At 39.6% G+C, this 20321-nt stretch overlaps 1 protein-coding gene across 2 annotated transcripts in view; it reads right to left on the bottom strand.

Moving 5' to 3' along the window:
* SLC9A3 (solute carrier family 9 member A3) overlaps positions 1 to 20321 on the bottom strand; it is a 55325-nt gene that overhangs the window by 21894 nt on the left and 13110 nt on the right. For both annotated transcript variants that reach the window (XM_054191554.1, XM_054191555.1), the window contains exon 2: positions 6324 to 6626. In XM_054191554.1, coding sequence (XP_054047529.1) covers positions 6324 to 6626 — 303 coding nt within the window. The remainder of the gene's footprint in view (positions 1 to 6323; positions 6627 to 20321) is intronic.

The following is a 20321-nucleotide window of genomic DNA, read 5'->3' as shown; positions in this document are numbered from 1 at the left end:
TACTCCTGAAGTAAATGTTCCAAAATACTTCATGCTGCAGGCAAAATTTGACTCTTGGTCACTAAGAGCTGCTACAGTGGGGCTTAACTGCACTCAGTGCAGTTAAACACCACTTGTGGCCTCCTTATTCAAGTAGACATTCATTGATAGGTCCAGTTGAGCCACTTATTCCTAAATTATGATTCATGAGGCCACTGTTAAACTGTTCACAAGCGGACCATAAAAAGAGACGAAGGACTAAAATCTACCTCAACATATTTGTGTTGTAGCCCCTTAGGAATTTTGGCAATGATTTCAAAAGTTTTGGAACTACAAAACTCTGGTGACAAACTAACCCAGTATTTATTTACATTTTTAATTCTTCTTTTCATTATTAAGATTTTTTTTTCAATTATGCAAACAAACTGAGACAAGCATCACTATCATTTTAAAAGTAAAAGGGAGAGATACAAAGATTGCTTTGCTCAGCTTCCTAAATACCTTGCAAAATTTACCCTCTTCATGCAATCAAGAGTGGCGTCCCAGTCACTTTTTCTGGGGAACAGATTTTTGAAAGGGTAGAGAACAAAGTTCCCTTTGTGTTCATTAATGGATGGAGGAGGAAGCAAGGTTCACTAAAATGTGATGAAGCCAAACAGTATATGAGAAAAAGCAAAGGAGGAATATGTTGAGAGCTCATTCATTAGGACACAGTGCCCATGCCCCAAATTAACAGACAGTTGTATCAGGCATGATTTCTACAGGTGAGGGAGAAATCCATCTGATTAAATGATTGGAAGTGTGAGTCAGACAATGACAGTCAGTAGCCGTAGCAAAGGATCAATATTGCCTGTAAGGTACTTCCAGAACACGGCCACTCCTCTAGCAAGAACTCTTACGAGATAGTTTTTCAAATTCAGAATGTTTAGTGCTCGGAAGGTAATTGAAACAGAAACTAGATTGCAAATATTTTTTGATACCAAATGGCATGGGCATATTTACTCAAGAGAAGGACACTTACATGGGATAGAAGTAGACAACACTCTGTTGTACATGACAGTGGCCAATAATCTGGGGGAGCTGCAGAAGTACATATTCTCTTAGCTGCTGTCTGCCAATCAGAGCATCTACAGTGTTCTCCACACAGTTTATAGGGACCTTGGTAAGGCCCTGAAAACACAAATTCATAGTTTGCACAGACATATAACTACTTTATATTTTCAAAAAGAGAAATAGTCTTGTTCACTCTTGGACATATTGGGCTGTGAATGAGGACTGAATCTGCCCACTTTAGTGTGAGAGAGGGGTCGAAGCAGTGAGCTGATGTCTGTGCCAAAAGTTCTGAGAACAGCCTTGAACCTGAACCTAAATAATGGTTCCACCAAATGCTGTCCTTCTTTGCCATGCTTAAGGAGAACACAATGACAATAACTATCAGATACCAGGGTACAATAGAACATAAGCTTTTAAAATAAATTGGCTCACTGAGATTGCTTATCTTTTTTATGTGTTACCAATTATAATCATTGGTACATTCCTTGAAGACTTGCAAAGCTAGTGAGCAAATATTTATGGAAAGGTTAGGACACATCTATAATTCCTACAAAGCAGTGCCAAGAGGCATGGGGTTTCTAAATCAGACTTTTATATAGACTAATAATGCCAGTGATTTCCAAGTGATACATGACCATTGCTTCCTCCAGCTCACTAGATTCGGGAGTGACTAGCTGCCAGCAGTAACAGCTGAGCAAGGTAAGTTTGCTGGGACCAGTTTAAGACTTCTACACACACTCAGCGTGTTGTCGCTATGACCTAGATCGTACAGGAAATTCTAAGCGTTAGTCACAACCACAATTACTCCACGGAGAAGTGCTGCATGTGTTAGTTCTCAAGCCGATGGCGAACAGTTAGGTGCAATCGGCCAGGAAGATTTAGGATAAGGTATTTCTTCCTATTCAGTGAAAGCAGACTGGTATGGCTGTTAGTTAAGGTGCTGATCTTTTAATTTCACTTCTAAAGAAGGATTTCTTTATTATAATCACCTTCTCACTTTTTCTTCTGCAAATTATAATATCTATAAGGATATTGAATACAAAGAGCTGCTTTTAAATTTATTTATTAGGAAATCTATGTAATCCAATTTGGATTATGCACTCATATTGATGGACAGTACTACAGGCCATTCAATGGTAAAGTTGGAAGTAATTTGGTTTTTGTTCATCTTAGTCTGTAGGGGATTTACATTCCTATGTTTTAATGACATTACTTTTAGCATTCACTCCAGTTGTAGAAAAAGTTGGGTAGAAACAATTATATGCCATAGAATTTCAACCAGAGGCTGCTACGAACTCTTCTAGAAATAGAATAACTCAGCATTCTCCTATCTTCAGCAAGTAACAACAGCAAGGCTTTTCACAAAGTGTGGTGCTAGATCTTGCTGGCATCTTGGAGGTCAACACAATGGATTTAGTGGATTAGTAAGTATGTGTCATGTGGATATTTTAAAGTCCTACTTAGCTTTGCTAGAGAATGACATAGTTTGAATCGGGGACAGGCTTCTCTGGCCTTTTCCAGAGCTGAAATTAGAACTCTAGTAGGTTATAATATGTCTTGATGGTAAATACAGGTCCCCACAATAATTAATGCTCATTCTAAACATTTAAATTCAGTAGGCACATCAGTTTATTGTTTGCCTTTGTTAATGTCCCTATTTTTAGCTTGTAGGGCTTTAGCTGTGACCTGTGGTAGGGGTTGATTCTCCTGTTTAACAGTAAGCTCAGAGTTCTAGTATATGCTGTCACTGAAAGATTTGAATAATGATGAAGCAAAACATGAAGACATCAAATCCAGTTTTTACAGTTAGTTGAGAATTGTTTAAGGATTGAAGAGCAAGAGGACAGCAAGAGATAAATTGATTTTTCACTTAAAATAAAATTTTTTGAAAAACACTTGGCTTTTCCATTTCATATGTCATAAAGAGGTCAATGCTTTCACTTTAATGATTTTTATCAACATATCTTTTAAAGTAATTATCATTCATTGTATTTCACAGAACAGGATGTTAATAAAATATTTTTGGTCAGGTTTTTTACTTAGAAATTGTTCTAAGCAGCTTGGATATTTAAAGAAAGAAATGCTTGTCCAATCAGTTGCAATAGCAATATCCTTTTGTCATCTTTTTTGTTCCTGAAAACCTGTGTTTAACTATAAATGTGAAATTGTGGATGCAATATATTGTGCCTACAGGCTGAAAGCACATAAAACATCGTATCTTCCTATAAAAGTCAATAGTGTCTGCATCTGAGCTGTCACCTTTGCATCTTCTAAAGAAAAATTGTTACTTATAAAACAAGAAGCTGTGAGGGGACACCGCCAGGACAACTGACCCCAACTGACCAAAGGGATATCCTATAACACATGACATCATGCTCAGTGTATAAAGCTGGGGGAAGAAGAAGAAAGAGGAGGGCGCTTGGAGCGATGGTGTTTGTCTTCCCAAATAACAGTTACATGTGATGGAGCCCTGCTTACCAGGAGATGGCTGATCAGCTGCCTGCCAATGGGAAGTAGGTTGCTCAAAGCCCCATTCAGCCTGGCCTTGAACGCTTCCTGGGGCATCCACAACTTCTCTGGGCAACCTGTTCCAGTGCCTCACCACCCTCACAGTAAAGAATTTCTTCCTAATATCCAATCTAAATCTCCCTTCTTTCAGTTTAAAACCATTACCCCTCAGCCTATCATTACACTCCCTGATAAAGAGTCCCTCCCCATCTCTCCTATAGCTCCCCTTTAGGTATTGGAAGGCAGCTATAAGGTCTCCTCGGAGCCTTCTCTTCTCCTGGCTGAACAACCCCAACTCTCTCAGCCTGTCTTCATAGGAGAGGTGCTCCAGCCCTCTGATGGTTTTTGTGGCCTTCCTCTGGACCCATTCCAACAGGTCCATGTCTCTCCTGTGCTGAGGGCTCCAAAGCTGGACACAGTTTCCAGGTGGGGTGTCATGAGAGCAAAGTAGACGGGTAGAATCACCTTCCTTGACCTGCTGGCCATGCTTCTTTTGTTGCAGCCCAGGATGTGGTTGACTTTCTGGGCAGCAAGCGCACGTTGCCGGATCATGTTGAGCTTCTTACTCACCAACACCCCCAACTCCTTCTCCTCAGGGCTGCTCTCAAGCCATTCTCCGCCCAGCCTGTACTTGTGCCTGGGATTGCCATGTCCCGGATGCAGGACCTTACACTTGGCCTGGGTGAACTTCATGAGTTTTGCATGGGCCCACCTGTCAAGCCTGTCAAGATCCCTCTGGATGGCATCCCTTCCCTCCAGTGTGTTGACCACGCCATACAGTTTGGTGTCGTCAGCAAACTTGCTGAGGGTGGACTCAATTCCACTGTTCATGTCACCGACAAGGATGTTAAACAGCACTGGTCCCAGTAATGACCCCTGAGGAACGCCACTTGTCACTGGTTTACACTTGGACATCGAGCCGTTGACTGCAACCCTTTGAGTGTGGACATCTAGCCAGTTCCTTATCCACTGAGTGGTCCACTCATCAAATCCATGTCTTTCCAATTTAGAGACCAGGACGTCATGTGGGACAGTGTCAAATGCCTTGCATAAGTCCAGGTAAATGATGTCTGTTGCTCTCCCCTTATCTACCAATGCTGTAGTACCATCGTAGAAGGCCACCAGATTTGTCAGGCATGACTTGCCCTTGGTGAAGCCATGTTGGCCATCACCAATCACCTCCTTATTTTCCATGTGCCTTAGCAGAGATTCCAGGAGGATCTGCTCCATGATCTTGCCAGGCACAGAGATGAGATTGACTGGCCTGTAGAAGTAATGAATGAATTCCTTGTTTTGCTTTGCTTGCGTGCATGGTTTTTGCTTTACTTATTAAACTGTCTTTATCTCAACCCATGAGTTTTCTCAATTTTACTCTTCTGACTCTCCCCCCAGTCCCGCCGTGGGAGGAGTGAGAGAGCGGCTGCATGGTGCTTACTTGTCAGCTGCGGTTAAACCATGACAGTCCATCATAGATGCCTATATCACAAACATCTGCAGTTATGTAATATGAGTTTCATATGAACAAGCCTGTGGTCTATTTCTTTCAGACTGGGATTTTCAAAGGACAACACAGATTTCCCTTAAAATGTATGGAACAGATATCCCAATCTTATGCTCAGTTTCAAAGAACCTAGCCCCAAATTCTGCTACTTCCCTGTGCTGGACCATGAGAGTAAGTTTTGAGGCTGGAAAACTCTACTATGTTATCTTCTGCAATAATCAGCTAATAGTTTCATTCTTATCACAAAAATGTTCTCTGCAACATCTGCAACTTCTGACATTTGAGGCACTCTTTTTATCTGGACTGAAAAGGAAGGCTGCGGTAAATTTCTCTGAGTCAACTTTGCACCACTGTGGTTAGAGAACACGGCCATGACTGGCTGTTGAGCCTTTTGTACAACACAACATACCCCTTGCAGTCTTGGAGCCACTCATTCAATCCAAGGTCACCAAGAGCAAATGGCCAGAGTGCACAGGCACAGCAGCACGCTGTACCTGTGCTGTTCTCAGCAGCACCCAGATGTGCCCTGTAAGTATTTTCTAGAACTCACTAACCTAAGAGAATTTTGTCCTAGAATTGATCTTGAGCTTCTTCAGTACAGGCGCTAAAAAAGCATAGATAGGATGTCTGTTTCAAAACACACGCAACCCACATACAATGTGAATTATTATTCTTCAGGGGGCAGTACATATCTTGTGTGCCTGCCACACCGGCTGAGAAGACTAAGAATTGCTGTTCTGTGCCTCTTCTAGCTGCCCCCTGAGCTTATATTGTAGTATAACTAAGAGAGAGCATGTCTTACATTTGCTACTCGGCTCTGTAAGTCTTCAGTTACAATTTCCAGCCACAGGAGGTAGAATAGAGATGTGTCATGCCTACATACCCACTCAGCAACCATTGCTTACTTAATATTAAAGCTGACTGAAGGAAGACAGTTCCATTTCACAATAACTTTGAAGGTTTCTATCACAGTAAAAAGAAACAAACCCTTCAGAGTATATTTTTGCCCAGATGTCCATTAGCAGAATGAATCCTGAGCTTTATCCTGAGAGTGTATGCAAACATTTAGAGCAGGGAAGTATGAGAGACACAGGTTCAATCCCATTTGTGCTTGCTTCAGAGAAGATTTCTCAGATAATTCTTAAATTTGGTAAAAGTATTACAAATTTTTCACAATAAAATTGTATTTTTCTGCTGAAAAGAGTTAAGTTGTAAAGTATCACCCATCTAACAGCTGGGATACAGTAACATTCACAATTTTGCCTTCACAGATCGAACTTACCCATTATTCCTGTCTGATAGACACCATAGAGAGATAAACCAGTTGTGGCAGCATTCCAGACTGTCCCAATGACAGCATACAAAAGGATGGAACCAAGATTTCCAAAGAACAATCTGTTTGGCATAAAATATCCAGCATCCAAAACAATGGGGGGCAGCAGATAGAAGAAAAATAAATCTGGTGTAAGCTTGAAGGAGGCAATGTGGTCTGCTGCCCATACAATGCCACCAAGGAGGAGACCAAGAACAATCAGCAGAGCACTCTCTGGAACGACGCGAGTGACTTTGTGGGACAAGTGGAAAACTGCAAGGAAAGAGGGAAATAATTTGTCAGAATTCGAATGGAGAAACAATGTGAGAACCAACTGTTGTTGGTTCACACAACTTCACACAAACTTCCTGCTTTCATTGTTATTAGACCTAAAAGCATGCATGGAATGCATAGGATACATACAGTATCAGAACCCAGACACTTATAAAATAAAATTAAAAGGTTTATTTTCAATTTATATGAAACCAATATTCCATGACATTTATTTCCTTTATTGGATTATCTTCTCCATAAAAGATCTGTTTAGAGAAAGATGGTGTTCTGTGCAAAGCTGTAAGCGCAAGACTGAAAAGAAATGGTAGAAATGCTGGAAATGTATGACTTTATCTCTGTATCCAAAAATACATCTCTGACCTCCCAATATTTGTCTTTAAAAATGATCAGCGTACTAGCAGGTTTATTGGAGGATGGGAGAATGCAGTTGTTCAGCCTCAGGCGGCAACAAAGAACCACCTGCCGCTCTCTGGAGCTTCCCCCCGACACGGGAAGAATGGGAAGAAAAAGGCAAAACTCGTGGGTTGAGACAAAGGCAGTTTAGCAGCACAGCAAAGGGCAGAAGAAAACACCACCAACGCCACTGGCAGAGGAAGGTACAAACACGGTGGGGTACCACCGCTCACCGGCCGCAGCCGGGACGCCCCCGCCCGCTCCCAGCGGCGACTTCCCGCCCCCTCCCCCGGCAGCTCCCGGCTCCAGACTGGGCATGGCTCGCACCGCATGGGATGCCTCTGTCCCTGCCGGAGCCTGGGGAGAATTAACCCTACTCTCGCCGGAACCAGGACAGAGAAGGATACTCAAAGAAGAACTAGTTTCAAGACAACGCTTTTTAAATTCATGAAGAATATTGTACGATAACGTAGCCTGCAGCAGAAGCAGATTCACAGGAGATCCCTTTGGGGCCTTTTCCTCAAAATCTCCCTAGTAAACGTTTCAGTTAATTCAGAGGCTTTCTGGAGGAACAGGGGCTTTAATGGTGCCTTTTTTATATAAAGATATATTCATGGGAAATGATTCAGCAATAGGCTGCTTTCTTTTGTATAAAGTGTCATACAATCTGTATCTTACAGTAGTATGTCAAATCCATTAATAAAGATGAAAGGTGTATGGTAGCTATTATAGAAAAACATGTAATGGGATGGTGCGGTAAGACTATTAAACAAGGAAATAGAGGGAGAGAAAATTACAGAGTGCCATGGTGAATCTAAAGAGACAGAAAGATGGCAAGGCCAAGACAGAAATATATACTGTTCAAGGTGACAGAAAGACAAGTAAGACAGCAAATACATGAGGCAACATATATTTATAGTGCACTTGTTAGGTATCAGAAAAAAGAAAAAACACCAAAAAACAGAAAAGCAGAGAGAAGTCAAGTCTACAAAGCAAGTTGCAACATGAAAAAGGAGGAGGTTACAGGGTGTTTGATAATAAGCACAGGTGTGCTAATTGACTTTCTTGGGATTTCTGTGAGCTTTTCCTTGAGTTTATCTTAAATATTGATGTGTCCCAGATGGTCTGAACCCTGGCACTTTGTGATACTGGCCAATAAATGGGATTTTACTTGTATAGCTTTGTGTTGAAAATGTGAGTTTCACTTTAGGAAGAAAATTCCACTAAAAGCCACCGAGTTTCTCCTGTTTGACCATCAGTCTAGAACTGTGTTGAAACTTTTACAACACTAATGCAAGTTAGCTCAAAACTAGTTTGGACAAGAAGCCATCATTAAGAATTACAGCCTTTTAAGGTATAGTGGAAGAATCTTTCCCATGACTATGCAGAGATCTTAGACCAGGTTACTTTACTGAAAGGCCATTGTTTTTCCTCCCAGTCAAGTATTTGTCCTAGTCAAACATTTACTAGTTACATTTTAGAGTGTTTTAAGGGCCCCGTTCCTGAACTGTCTGTCTTCGTCTTGGCTGCATCTACACAGTCAATGTTAGAAGCATCACCCATCATTATAGTAGTACCACAGTAAGATGTTTCCTACTAGTTGCATAACCTCCATGGCCTCATCAGAATAGAAAACATGAGAACAGCCAGCTTGTACCAAGAATGAGCATGAATGTACATGTTTCTAAGTGTTTGTAGACAAGACTTGAAAACTAAGCCATGTTAGAACAGAGCTTCAGAGTGGAATTAATACAACAGCAATCACACATGGAAGCAAACTGCATTCAGTGAAGTTGGCTAAACCATGCCAGTTTTCTGCATCATCTGTGTCATGTAATCAATAGCTGAATAACACTTCAGAGAAACAAACACTGTGTTTTTTCACAATTATCTTCCTCTCTTTATAATAAAATCCCTTGGGTTTGCATAAAAAAAAAAAAAAAGAAAAAATTAAATGAAGAAAGAAAAACTGGCTACTATTTCAAGTGAAATTGTAGCATTTAACTTCTCAGAAGTCTTTCCTACTGATCATTCTTGATTCCTTGAATTTCCAGTCAGTGAATTATCAACTAATTTATCACCTCACAGAGTAGGGATTATCTCCTTATCCCTGAAAATGAATGCTGCTGAGCTAGTCTTACTAACCCAAGTCTGTTTTTCCTACTCTTAGGTTTGCAGATAAGCTATGACTACAAGAAGTTAAAGTTAGAATTTTAAAATAAACCTATGAAGACTTTTCAGAACCAGACATCTGGAAAAAGAAAACTGATGTCCAGCTAAAAATTCATATTCTGTAGAATTCTTACCTTTACAACCCAAAACAATTTCTCCCGGTGAGTACTCAGAAGCCAAGCTGATTTTGGCTATAACACTGTCTTCTAGAAGCTGCATGTTCCCAGTGAATCAGCTACATCATATCTATCTGTGCTCCCTTTAAATCCAATTGACTGATTATTTTACAAGATTTTAAAACTATCAGCAATAAATTCTTCTACTCTGTTAGTTTAGGAATGCAGGCTGTGGACAGGAAAGTTATTGCACGAAATAGGGCTCTAGAGAAGTCTCTTGTCTTTTTTGCATTTGGCCCAAACAAAATCTGAACACCAGACTGTATTTGTTTTAGGGTAACTGGCTAGGTAACTCTGCAGGCAGATAGTATACAGTATGATCAGCAGAATCCTAGTGTCTATAAACATAGAAATATCCAAAAGGAAAATACCATAACTGATGAAATTCAATGAAATAGCTTTAGAGTAAAATGTAATTGGAACTAAGATTAATGTTTTAGTTCATATTTGCACTTAACAGTGATTGATTATTTTTCCTGGCTATGTACATGAAATATATTCAATCAAGATTGTACATTATGAGTAGATATTACATTTATAGAATTTGATAGAGATGATAAATTAATTACAAATTCACTTCTTAATGTAGTTTTGGTTTTTTTTACAATTCATTATCCTGAAGTTATGTCCCTAATACATTCTTGGTGTGTTACAAAGTGACGTATGATAGTACATTCATTTCATAAAGTTTGCCTTTACTTACTTAGGAGAAAACCAGAAATAGTCCCACAAAATGAATTATGTCCCCATGACAAAGTAGACTTGGAAGCTTTAATTACCTCTGAATGTCTAGCATGACTAGGTGTTTCACGTGACCGAGGAGTAAATACAATCCAGCAATAATGGACAAGGAGTTTAGTGGGATTCTGTTGTGAAAGAAACTACAAATATCAGGAAGGATAGCATGCAGTGCTGCTCAGATAAATTACTCTGTGAGGGACCCAGAGGTGAAATTAAGTCTGTTTTCACTGCTGTTAATAATGAAAAGTGCATGTATATATTTTAATGAGGGGAAAGAGCAAAGAAAAATTGTAGCCAGTCCATGACATAAAAGAAATAACAGTGCACAGGCCAATCTTGTGATCTATAAATTTTAATATTTACAATTTAGAAGTCATCTACATATGTCTAGGCACAGTATTAGTGAAAAAGTTAAATATATGTCTTCCATTCAGTACATGCTAAACCTGTCTTGAAAGCAGATTGGACTGGCTAGTGGGTAAACTGTGTTTAAATTCAAGCTGAGCATCACTGAGTTAGAAGCTTTCTACAAAGTATAAACATAAACTTCGTTCATGGAAATTTATTTGCATTAATAAATTCCAAAGTTAATTTCCATTAACTTTGTTAGCGTAAAATCAAGGCCCCAAAAACACTGAAATAATTTTTTCAGATAATATCACTGTCCCAGTAAATCACAAAGCCTACTGCATATTCACAGTATGCAACATGTCAGCAGAAAAATCAAGAACTGACTTATAATAATGCTAGTAATTCTCAAAGTTTCTTTTCTATGTATCTTTGGATAAAATTCAAGGAATCACAAAATAATTTAGATTATTAAGAGATTTTCAACCTCTTTTTTCATACTTATCATTTCCATAGTTCCCATGAAAACATAGATACAAATTTACAAATATTTCTCAGGTCCTCCTACGACTACTTGTGACAGGTGTGGGGTCTACCATATGCGTTTTTGCTAGTGGGTCAAATATGCACCAATAGTATGCTATTAGTCTATTTTTCAGTCTTGACTTCAAATTTTCATTTATAAAGATGAAGTTATCGTATTAAATCAAGCCACGAGCGCTTCTAATTTGAGATACAAAACTTGATTCTCTGTAACTGGTGAGAATCCTTGCCATTGACCGAAGTGAGAGCAAAATGCTGCAAACTTTTCTTCGGGATTCTTTACATTTACTTTACAGAGATGCAAATAATAATGTCTCCAAGGCACTATATAATAAAATTCCTGTAATGGCAAAACATAGAAGCTGCTTAAGAGAAGATATAAATGAATTCCACTAAAGAATATTCTGCCCAAAAGGAAGATCTTTCTTCTAAACATCTTCTTGGAGTTGGACTCTGACTGGCAAGCATGAAATTTTTGTTTCTTATCTTATCTACCTGTTCGTGTTCTCCTTAGCATTATAGAGGGGGAATTCTGTTTAAAAACTGTTTATTTTTACCCTTTCTGCATGATGGGGTTTTTGTTTCAGTAGCGTCTTCTGCAGATGTATGTCATTACTTAAAAAATCATAAGTCTGAAATATATTCCAATAGCACACATGAAAAAAAATCTGCTTTACCTTGCCTGTATTATAGCGCGAAGTATAATGGAATACCAGTTTGTGAACTAAATGAGACAAGTGTAGTTGGGCAGTAATGCAGTCCAAAAGCCTCTGGAAATTCTGATTATTTTGGTCTACCTGACTAGGGAATGGTCACGTCGTCTAAAACATAATACGGAGCGTACATTTTCAAGAAGGGATCATTTTGCTTCCACCATCCCTAAAAGGAATGCATCCCTGCCCACTCTCTTGCTCCATATCTCCACGCGTTAGTTGCAGCCAGTTGGTGGATCACAGCTCAGACTAACCGGCTGCATTTGCCATGTGAAGAAAGAAGCATCAGTTCTGTAGAAATGTGTGATGTGGCCTATGCAAGCCCCTGGACAGAGATTGCAGCATTCATGGTGTAGGAACTGTGTGTAGATGCTGGGGCAGAGAGAACCGTGTATTTTCTCTCTTTTTTCCCCCTGCTTCTCTGCAAACTCCTCTAAAAGGTTATTTTTGACCCTTAGCGTTTGACAGTTTTTTTCTCATTAAGCTGTATACATAGGAGATCCAGATAGTCTGACCTCCCCGATATCGAAAAAGAAGCTGAACAATCGCTGTTTTAAAGTTACATCTAACTCCCGGTTTACTAATATTCTCATACAAACACTGATCTTTATGTGGTGCCCTGTCATGACACTGAGGGCAACGTATGTCGGTTTCATTCTGCGCATCACCTGGTCCAGACTAATAGTGAATATTTCTGAAACAGTACAAACTCCTTAGGAAACTTCACTGTTGCAATTGTTTAGAAAAATTACTTAACAATAATGACTCTTAGTGTTTCTCTCTTTACTTTTTTTTTCCTTTTTCTTTTCGTTTTTTTTTTTCCTTTAAGGAAGGGTAGCTCTCTTCCATGCTTAAGTCACCTTGTCTGATGGGCAACTTTCTTGAGACTTCTGCAGCTTTAATTGCAAATTTCTCCAGAGATTTTGCTACTTGTCCCTAAGTATTTGGTGTTAATTGCTGTCTATTTCATATATTTGTTCAAGAGCACGGTCTTCTGATAAGTCCACTTTCTACTTACTCCACTCTTCTACTAAGAGAAGGTTTTTGACACAATTTCCTGTGTAATGAAGTTTCCTGTATTTATATTTCTCTTATCTTTTGTTATGGCTCCCTTTACTTCTCAGCAGTCCTGCCCACCTACTAGTTCTCTAATAAGCTTCCTGCACTTGCTATACTTGATTTCTTTATACTCATACGTCTTTCATTTTCTGCTCCATCTCTGTGACTCTTTATTATTTTCACACATCACGCCAGTTTTACATCCCTGGGCATTCACCTGAGTTGTACTGGATCTCTTTTTTAAAATCTCTTTCATGACTTGACTACCTAAGTTTTCTACCCTTGCCGCGTTACCAAACGCAGCATTTCCTGCGTGCATAGCCATAGGCATACCTTCCAATTAATTACAGTTGCTTATGTAGCCCGCACAGAGGATCTAGGAATGTTAATTATGACCAATAAGAACAAGAAGAGCTATTTGGTTGTGTAGCCAGACTCCCCTTATCACACCACGACATTTAATGATCTGACAATTTTTGGATGATTTTTGCTCCAGCTAAGCCTATGTGAATGCACACAAGCAGCCCTCATTGCATAGTTAGAGACTTAATTCTGATTGCTAGCCTGAAGTTGTTCACAGCTATTTTATATCTATTTTCCTTTCTAACAGTGATATCAATTTTCTTAAATAGTCCTTTTCCCCTAATACCAAATCCTTCATTTCCTATTGTATAAGCACAGAGAGAAACCTTCTCTTTTTGTTGCTTGTCTTTGGTTTGTTAAACTAAGCCCCTTATTTTCAGCCTTCACTTCAGCTCTCTCTGTCTGTTTCAATCTGAGTTCACCTTTGTGGAGTCATCGGAAATACAGACTGCATTCTGCATGAGTCAGAGTAGAACCAGGTCCAACAGCATTAATAATTTCCTATCACAATCTATAGTTCAGCCACATCCTGGATTCATTATCGTCACATTGGTGACTTACAGTCATCCTGTATTCACTTCATACAGACGTGTACCTCTCTTCTTCTCATTTGCAGCTTCACGTAGAAATTCTTGTCGTTGTTCCCTGAGTGAAACTGCCCTCGGTACTACTGTATTTCATCCCTTCCCCTAGTCCTCAAGATTATATGTGTTTTTCTAGTACAATAGCCAGAGCTACACGAATACTGAAATGTATTCCTAGAGAAATGCGTCATCAGAAAGGAATAGGATACCTCAGTATCCTTCCTTCAGTAGGATACCTCACCTCTTTTTGCAGTGGTAATTTAAAACCAAAAAATAAACAAACAAACCCCTGCATAAGACCAGTCCAAAAACCTAAACCCTAGCGACTTCCACAAATAACTTTCTTACAATTTCATTCTTTGTTTTGTCTTTTCATTACCCACCCAGTAACTGTTCTACCCCTTGTCTTATTAATAGATGACTTTAGGCCTAAATCAAGGGGAAAAAAAAGTCTCCCATTGTTTTCTAAGAGCGGTTTGGCTGAAGCAAGGATTCAAAGCATTAGGGAACTGCTTTTCTAGTCTGTCAGGAAGTGTTTGAGCAGACTCAACATGGCTGAAGCTGATCATTATTACTTGTATTTGCCTTTCTAATCTTTATCAACAAAGTGCACTCAGGGTTTTTTTCCTGGTCAGGACACTGATAGCATATTTTATAGTCCTTTAGATTCTGTTCTGTGGACCTTGCAACAATGGTATTTAGCAAGTCTTATGAACTGATTTTGCCATTTTGAATTGCTTATATACAAGTGGTACAAAACCCTTAAGGAAAAAGCTTTTACTAATTTCTTCTAAACTATATTACTTAGACACAAATTATTTTATTAATCAGTACCTTATGCTTTTACCAATCTAGCAAAAATGTAAAGATTTATTGAAAAAACTCATGTATTTTATATCTCAGAGCTATTTTTATCTGAAAAATCTCAAAATATATAATATACATGTATTGTGTAACAAGCAGTAAAAACCACTTTTGGTGCAGGTCCTTGGCTACTGTCTTAAAATATACTGCATGAACACCACTATTAATCCTACTCGTACTTAATCTTGGATATATTTTTCCTAAGCAAAGCAGAAAGTCCTTCATATTTAACTTGTTTAGATGAACTGGTTTGAGTTTGGTTTTATCCAGCTCAAGAAAGCTTTCTTTATTTGTCACATATGTAATGATCGCCATTCGCAAAGTGTACAGCATTGTAATGAGCTCATTAAATGGGAGATTTCAGGTTGCTGTTCTTTGTAGGTGAACAATTAACAAAATATGTTAGCAATTAAAAATGCAACCAACATACAGGTCAGGGTTCCCAGTTGATAGGTCATAACATAACAAGATAGCCCCAAGTCAAATTCGAAGAAGTGTGTGAGTAAGCAACTATTACCTCTCTAGCACTTAGAACATAATGAAGTTTAAACAGTCAGGTACGGTTTATCATAATTATGCCAAATAGTTCTTTTTTGAAGGAGCAGTCCCACTGCACTGCAATTGTGGTAGCATTTGGGCCTTATGGAACTGAATGGCACTGAAAGAATGGGAACAGTCAAAAATAATATTTCAAAATGAGAGCAAAGTACGCATTAGAAACTCCTTGAAGTATAGTAGAGGATATAAAACAGGACAGCAAAAGTGTCATAAAACTGCTTCATTTCCTATGCAAAGATATTAGAAATAAGTTTGAAAGACAATCTTGCTCAAGTTAATATTCCTCACAGACTGAACTCAGTTAAGGGTTCCTATGAGTTTTTTTGTGTTTAGGATGCTGTCAGTACAAGATAATCCATACTGAATATAAATATAAAGAAGCACAGTTGAAGGGTATTACATACTAGAGCTACTCTGTGCACAAAAGAATAACAATAGTATGTTTTGGTCATAACCTCTTCCAATTCAATGTTAAAGGTTCAGCAATAACCTTAAGTAGAATTCACAGTAATTTTCTCATCGCTAAGGTAGTTTTGACTAAAGTGATTGCCTGAGGTCTAAAAATCCAGCTGATTTTACAGTATAAATTAAAAAATAATATGGGGGCATGAAAACAAGCTAAAATTTACTTTTACTAATGGTATACATTACAACTGGTCCAGCGTTAAAATTATCTTCAAAAATTCACTGAAATTTATTGACAGATAGCGAAAGCAATTTTTTATTTTTAAAATACCAATTTTCCACTAAGATGGGGAGAACTGGGTTAAATAAAGAAATGCCAAGAAATGCTGAGTTAAGTCATTTCACACTGAATTTTAGAAACTTTTTTCCTTTTGACCTTCACTTTAGTATGATAAATGAATTAAAACAAAAGTCTCCCTTTGGAATGTTTTGGCATTTGCTCATACAGCTAAAGAACTGCAAAGAAATGGATTACTAGTAATACGTGGAAACAATTGTTCTGGTATCATGATAAGTCGCATAAAAAATTACCAAAACCTGAACAGAAAACAGAACCAGTTCTTCTCCTTGGTTCAGGTCCACTGTACAAAGAAGAAAAAGAAAACGAAGAAAAAAAATAGTATAATGAATCCCAATAGTCGGTTGAAACTCTGAAGGTTTCATTCTACTGTAGGGCCTTCCTGTGCTTCTGGAGTACTGCTTCTTGCAGGGCACAGTAAGGACTGCTGCCTGTTAGAAGGGGCATGGGGGACGTAATTAAAGCCTAAGGGCTAGGGGAAATAGCTATGAAGTCTGCTCCAAGTCATGGGGTAGGAAAGCACGTTTTTTCAAGCCTTGGTAGACTGCCTTGCTTCCTCCCCCCTACATTCCACCCTGGCAAGATTTTAATTAGTACAACTGGAATAGCATGGAATTACAGTGGAAGTATTCCTGATTACAGCAGTAAATTAAATAAGCATTCGGGTATTCATATTTAGCAGCGACGCCCACAGACAGAAAAAAAAAACCAAACCCCACAAATGTCAAGTAGCTCTTGCTTAAAACTGAAAACAAACTTCATTTGAGAGAAATTAAGAAAACATACCTGGCTAGTTTCCACTGAAAGTGAATACTACTGCGCACCCTGCGAGGCTTCAAAATTTTGCCAGTCTTTTGTTGGAGGAAAGACCCCAGCATCTTGATAAGAGTTTCATGATGGGTTACAACTCTTGTACGTAGCTTCAGAAACTCAAGTATGTTGTTTACATTTTCTAGGAATTCGGTAATCTCAGATTTTCTAGATGAGGTTATTTTTCACTAAAAAGTTAGAAACGCTTTTAAGAGAAACACTCCCTATTGCAAAAGGTGTCCAGAATTACAACAGATAAAGGATAGAGTCTTTTCCTAAGATTTTTACAGGACTGTGGAAGCTCCTCAGTGAAGGATTTGGGATTCCAAAGCTTTTTCAGGAAATAGAGAAGCAAGTAAAAACTTTTTTCTGTAAGAATGCTGCTGCTTGTCACTCACCTGTTTCTCCATAAACAGTTCCCTTTGTGGAGTTTCAGTTCACGACAGAATGGCTCTTTTAAAATCAGTTGTGCTAGTCAGAAAGAACATGGTAAGGAACTGAGCAAGGTGGTATGTGGGAAAGAAAAAGGCACGGATTCTTGTGTTACAATACTTGCGCACTACTCAGTCTATTTGTTCCACAAAAGGTTAAGAAAGCACCATTTTCACCAATCAAGCCTGGGAGTTTCTGGCTTAGCCAATAGAGTGCAGAAAATGTTACATGCTTCCTTACTGAATGGACTTATTCCTGACCATAAAGGAAGTAGTTTTGCTCAGAAATCCAGGTACATGGCTTATTTTTCCACAAATTTACGAAGAGCAAAGTGGAGCTTAATGTCTATCACTTTAATTTTTTCTTGCCAATGGGTCTGAGATATTGCTGTCATTCAATGTGCTTTAACGTGGCTTTTGATTTTTGTCCTTGCAGCTTCTCTGATTAAGTAATATGTTAACTCTCATACCTTCATTATCTCATTTGAGAGATGAAGTACACAATGATAACAGCAGGAAGAACAGTGTCCTATAAGTAATGTCCTTATATTGCAAAATGTAGTACGTGGAAAATAGGCTTGATATTTCAAAATAGGGGAGGAAGGTGATGATGAGCCAGCTGTTTTTTCATTTATGCCTTCATGTTTTGAAGTGCATACACAGGGAAAATGAGAAAGGCTAGCATGGAAAGGGAAGTTCAAAGGACATTATTTTAAACTGATTTTCCATAGTGAAGAAAAAAGAAGGGAAAAACCCAACTGACTAAAGCTGTATTGGAAGTAGCTCACAACTCAAACCTTTTAGTTACCGAAGATGACTGCTTGTTCCAAGAAAAAAAAGAAGTTCCCAGACACAAATCTCTTCCTAACTAAAAAATAACATCCCACAATGTCACACACATAGACTAAACATGATACACAGGATTCTTTGCTTTATATAGGAAAATATCCTTTGTCTAGTCAGAGCCCTTCTGACATGGGATAAAGATTTCACATGTATTCCCAAAAAGATCTGTGCAAAAATTCATTTTTAGGGAGCAGTAAGAATTCAGCATGAATCATAGAATCATAGAATCTTCATGGTTGGAAAGGACCTTTGAGATCATCGAGTCCAACCATACACACACAAAAAAACCCCCCTACAGTCTCTGTCACTAGAGCATGCCCTGAAGTGCCACATCTAGACGTTTCTTAAATACCTCTAGGGATGGTGACTCAACCACCTCCCTGGGCAGGCTGTTCCAGTGCCTGACCACTCTTTCAGTAAAGTAATTCTTCCTAATGTCTAATCTAAACCTCCCCTGCCACAACTTCAGACCATTTCCTCTGGTCCTGTCATTGTTCCCTTGGGAGAAGAGGCCAACACCCACCTCTCGACAATCTCCTTTCAGGTAGTTGTAGAGGGCAATGAGGTCTCCCCTCAGCCTCCTCTTCTCCAAGCTAAACATGCCCAGCTCCCTCAGCCTCTCCTCACATGACCTGGTCTCCAGACCCCTCACCAGCCTGGTAGCTCTCCTCTGGACACGTTCCAGCACTTCTATGTCCCTCTTGTACAGAGGGGCCCAGAACTGAACACAGTACTCGAGGTGAGGCCTCACCAGTGCCAAGTACAGAGGCACAATCACTTCCCTGCTCCTGCTGGCCACGCTATTCCTGATACAAGCCAGGATGCTATTGGCCTTCTTGGCCACCTGGGCACACTGCTGGCTCATGTTAAGCTGGCCATCCACCAGTACCCCCAGGTCCTTTTCTGCTGGGCAGCTTTCCAGCCACTCAGCCCCAAGCCTGTAGCACTGCTCGGGGTTGTCGTGACCAAAATGCAGGACCCGGCACTTGGCCTTATTAAACCTCATCCCATTGGCCTTGGCCCATCAATCCAGCCTGTCCAGGTCCCTCTGTAGAGCCTTCCTACCCTCAAGCAGATCAACACTCCCACCTAGTTTGGTGTCATCTGCAAACTTACTGAGGGTGCACTCAATCCCCTTATCCAGATCATTGATAAAGATATTAAACAAAACTGGCCCCAAAACTGAGCCCTGAGGGACACCACTGGTGACCGGCCGCCAAGAGGATTTCACCCCATTAATCACAACTCTCTGGGTACGGCCATCCAGCCAGTTTTTAACCCAGTGAAGAGTACACTTGTCTATGCCATCATTCGCCAGCTTCTCCAGGAGAACGCTGTGGGGGACGGTGTCAAAGGCCTTACCAAAGTCCAGATAGACAACGTCCACAGCCTTCCCTGCGTCCAGAAGGCGGGTCACGTGGTCATAGAAAGAGATAAAATGTTAGACTTAATACATGCACAGTAGTGCTTCTTTTTGTGTTCTGCTGACACATATATATGAGCTAAACTTCAGCAGAATCATAGGATCATAGAATAATTTGGGTTGGAATGGACCTTTAGAAGTTGTCTAGTCCAACCCCCTTGCAATGAGCAGGAATATCTTCAACTAGATCGGGTTCCTCAGAGCCCTGTCCAACCTGATCTTGAACATTTCCAGGGATGGAGCATCTACTACCTCTCTGGGCAACCTGTGCCAGTGTTTCACCACCCTCATCATAAAAAATTTCTTCCTTATATCTAGTCTGAATCTACCCTCTTTTGATTTAAAACCATTACCCCTTGTCCTATTCCTACAGGCCCTATTAATAATTCTGTCCCCATCTTTCTTATAAGGCCCCTTTAAGTATTGAAAGGCCACAATAACGTCTGCCCAGAGCTTTCTCTTCTCCAGGCTGACTACACGCAACTCTCTCAGCCTGTGTTCATAGCAGAGGTGCTCCAGCCCTCTGAATGTCTTTGTGGCCCTTCTCTGGACCCGTTCCAACAGGTCCATGTCTTTCCTCTGCTGAGGGCCCTAGAGCTGGATGCAGTACTCCAGGTGAGGTCTCACCAGAGTGGAGTAGAGGTTCAGAATCACCTCACTTGATCTCCTGGCCACACTTCTTTTGATGCAGCCCAGGATACAGTTGGCTTTCTGGACTGTGAGTGCATATTGCCGGCTCATGTCTAGTAAAGGGAGTTAAATGAGAATAAAAATGAAAGCTAAGTGAGAGAAAGTTTATAACTGAAAAAAAAAATTATATATGTGGATTTAATTCTAAAAGGATTAGTGTAGCATCTTCATATACATGTAAATGCCAGGATAGTCTC

Source organism: Rissa tridactyla, chromosome 2, assembly GCF_028500815.1.
Source record: "Rissa tridactyla isolate bRisTri1 chromosome 2, bRisTri1.patW.cur.20221130, whole genome shotgun sequence".
Lineage (NCBI taxonomy): Eukaryota > Metazoa > Chordata > Aves > Charadriiformes > Laridae > Rissa > Rissa tridactyla.
The sequence above is the reverse complement of the archived record's forward strand: the minus strand, read 5'-3'. Positions and strand labels throughout refer to the sequence as shown.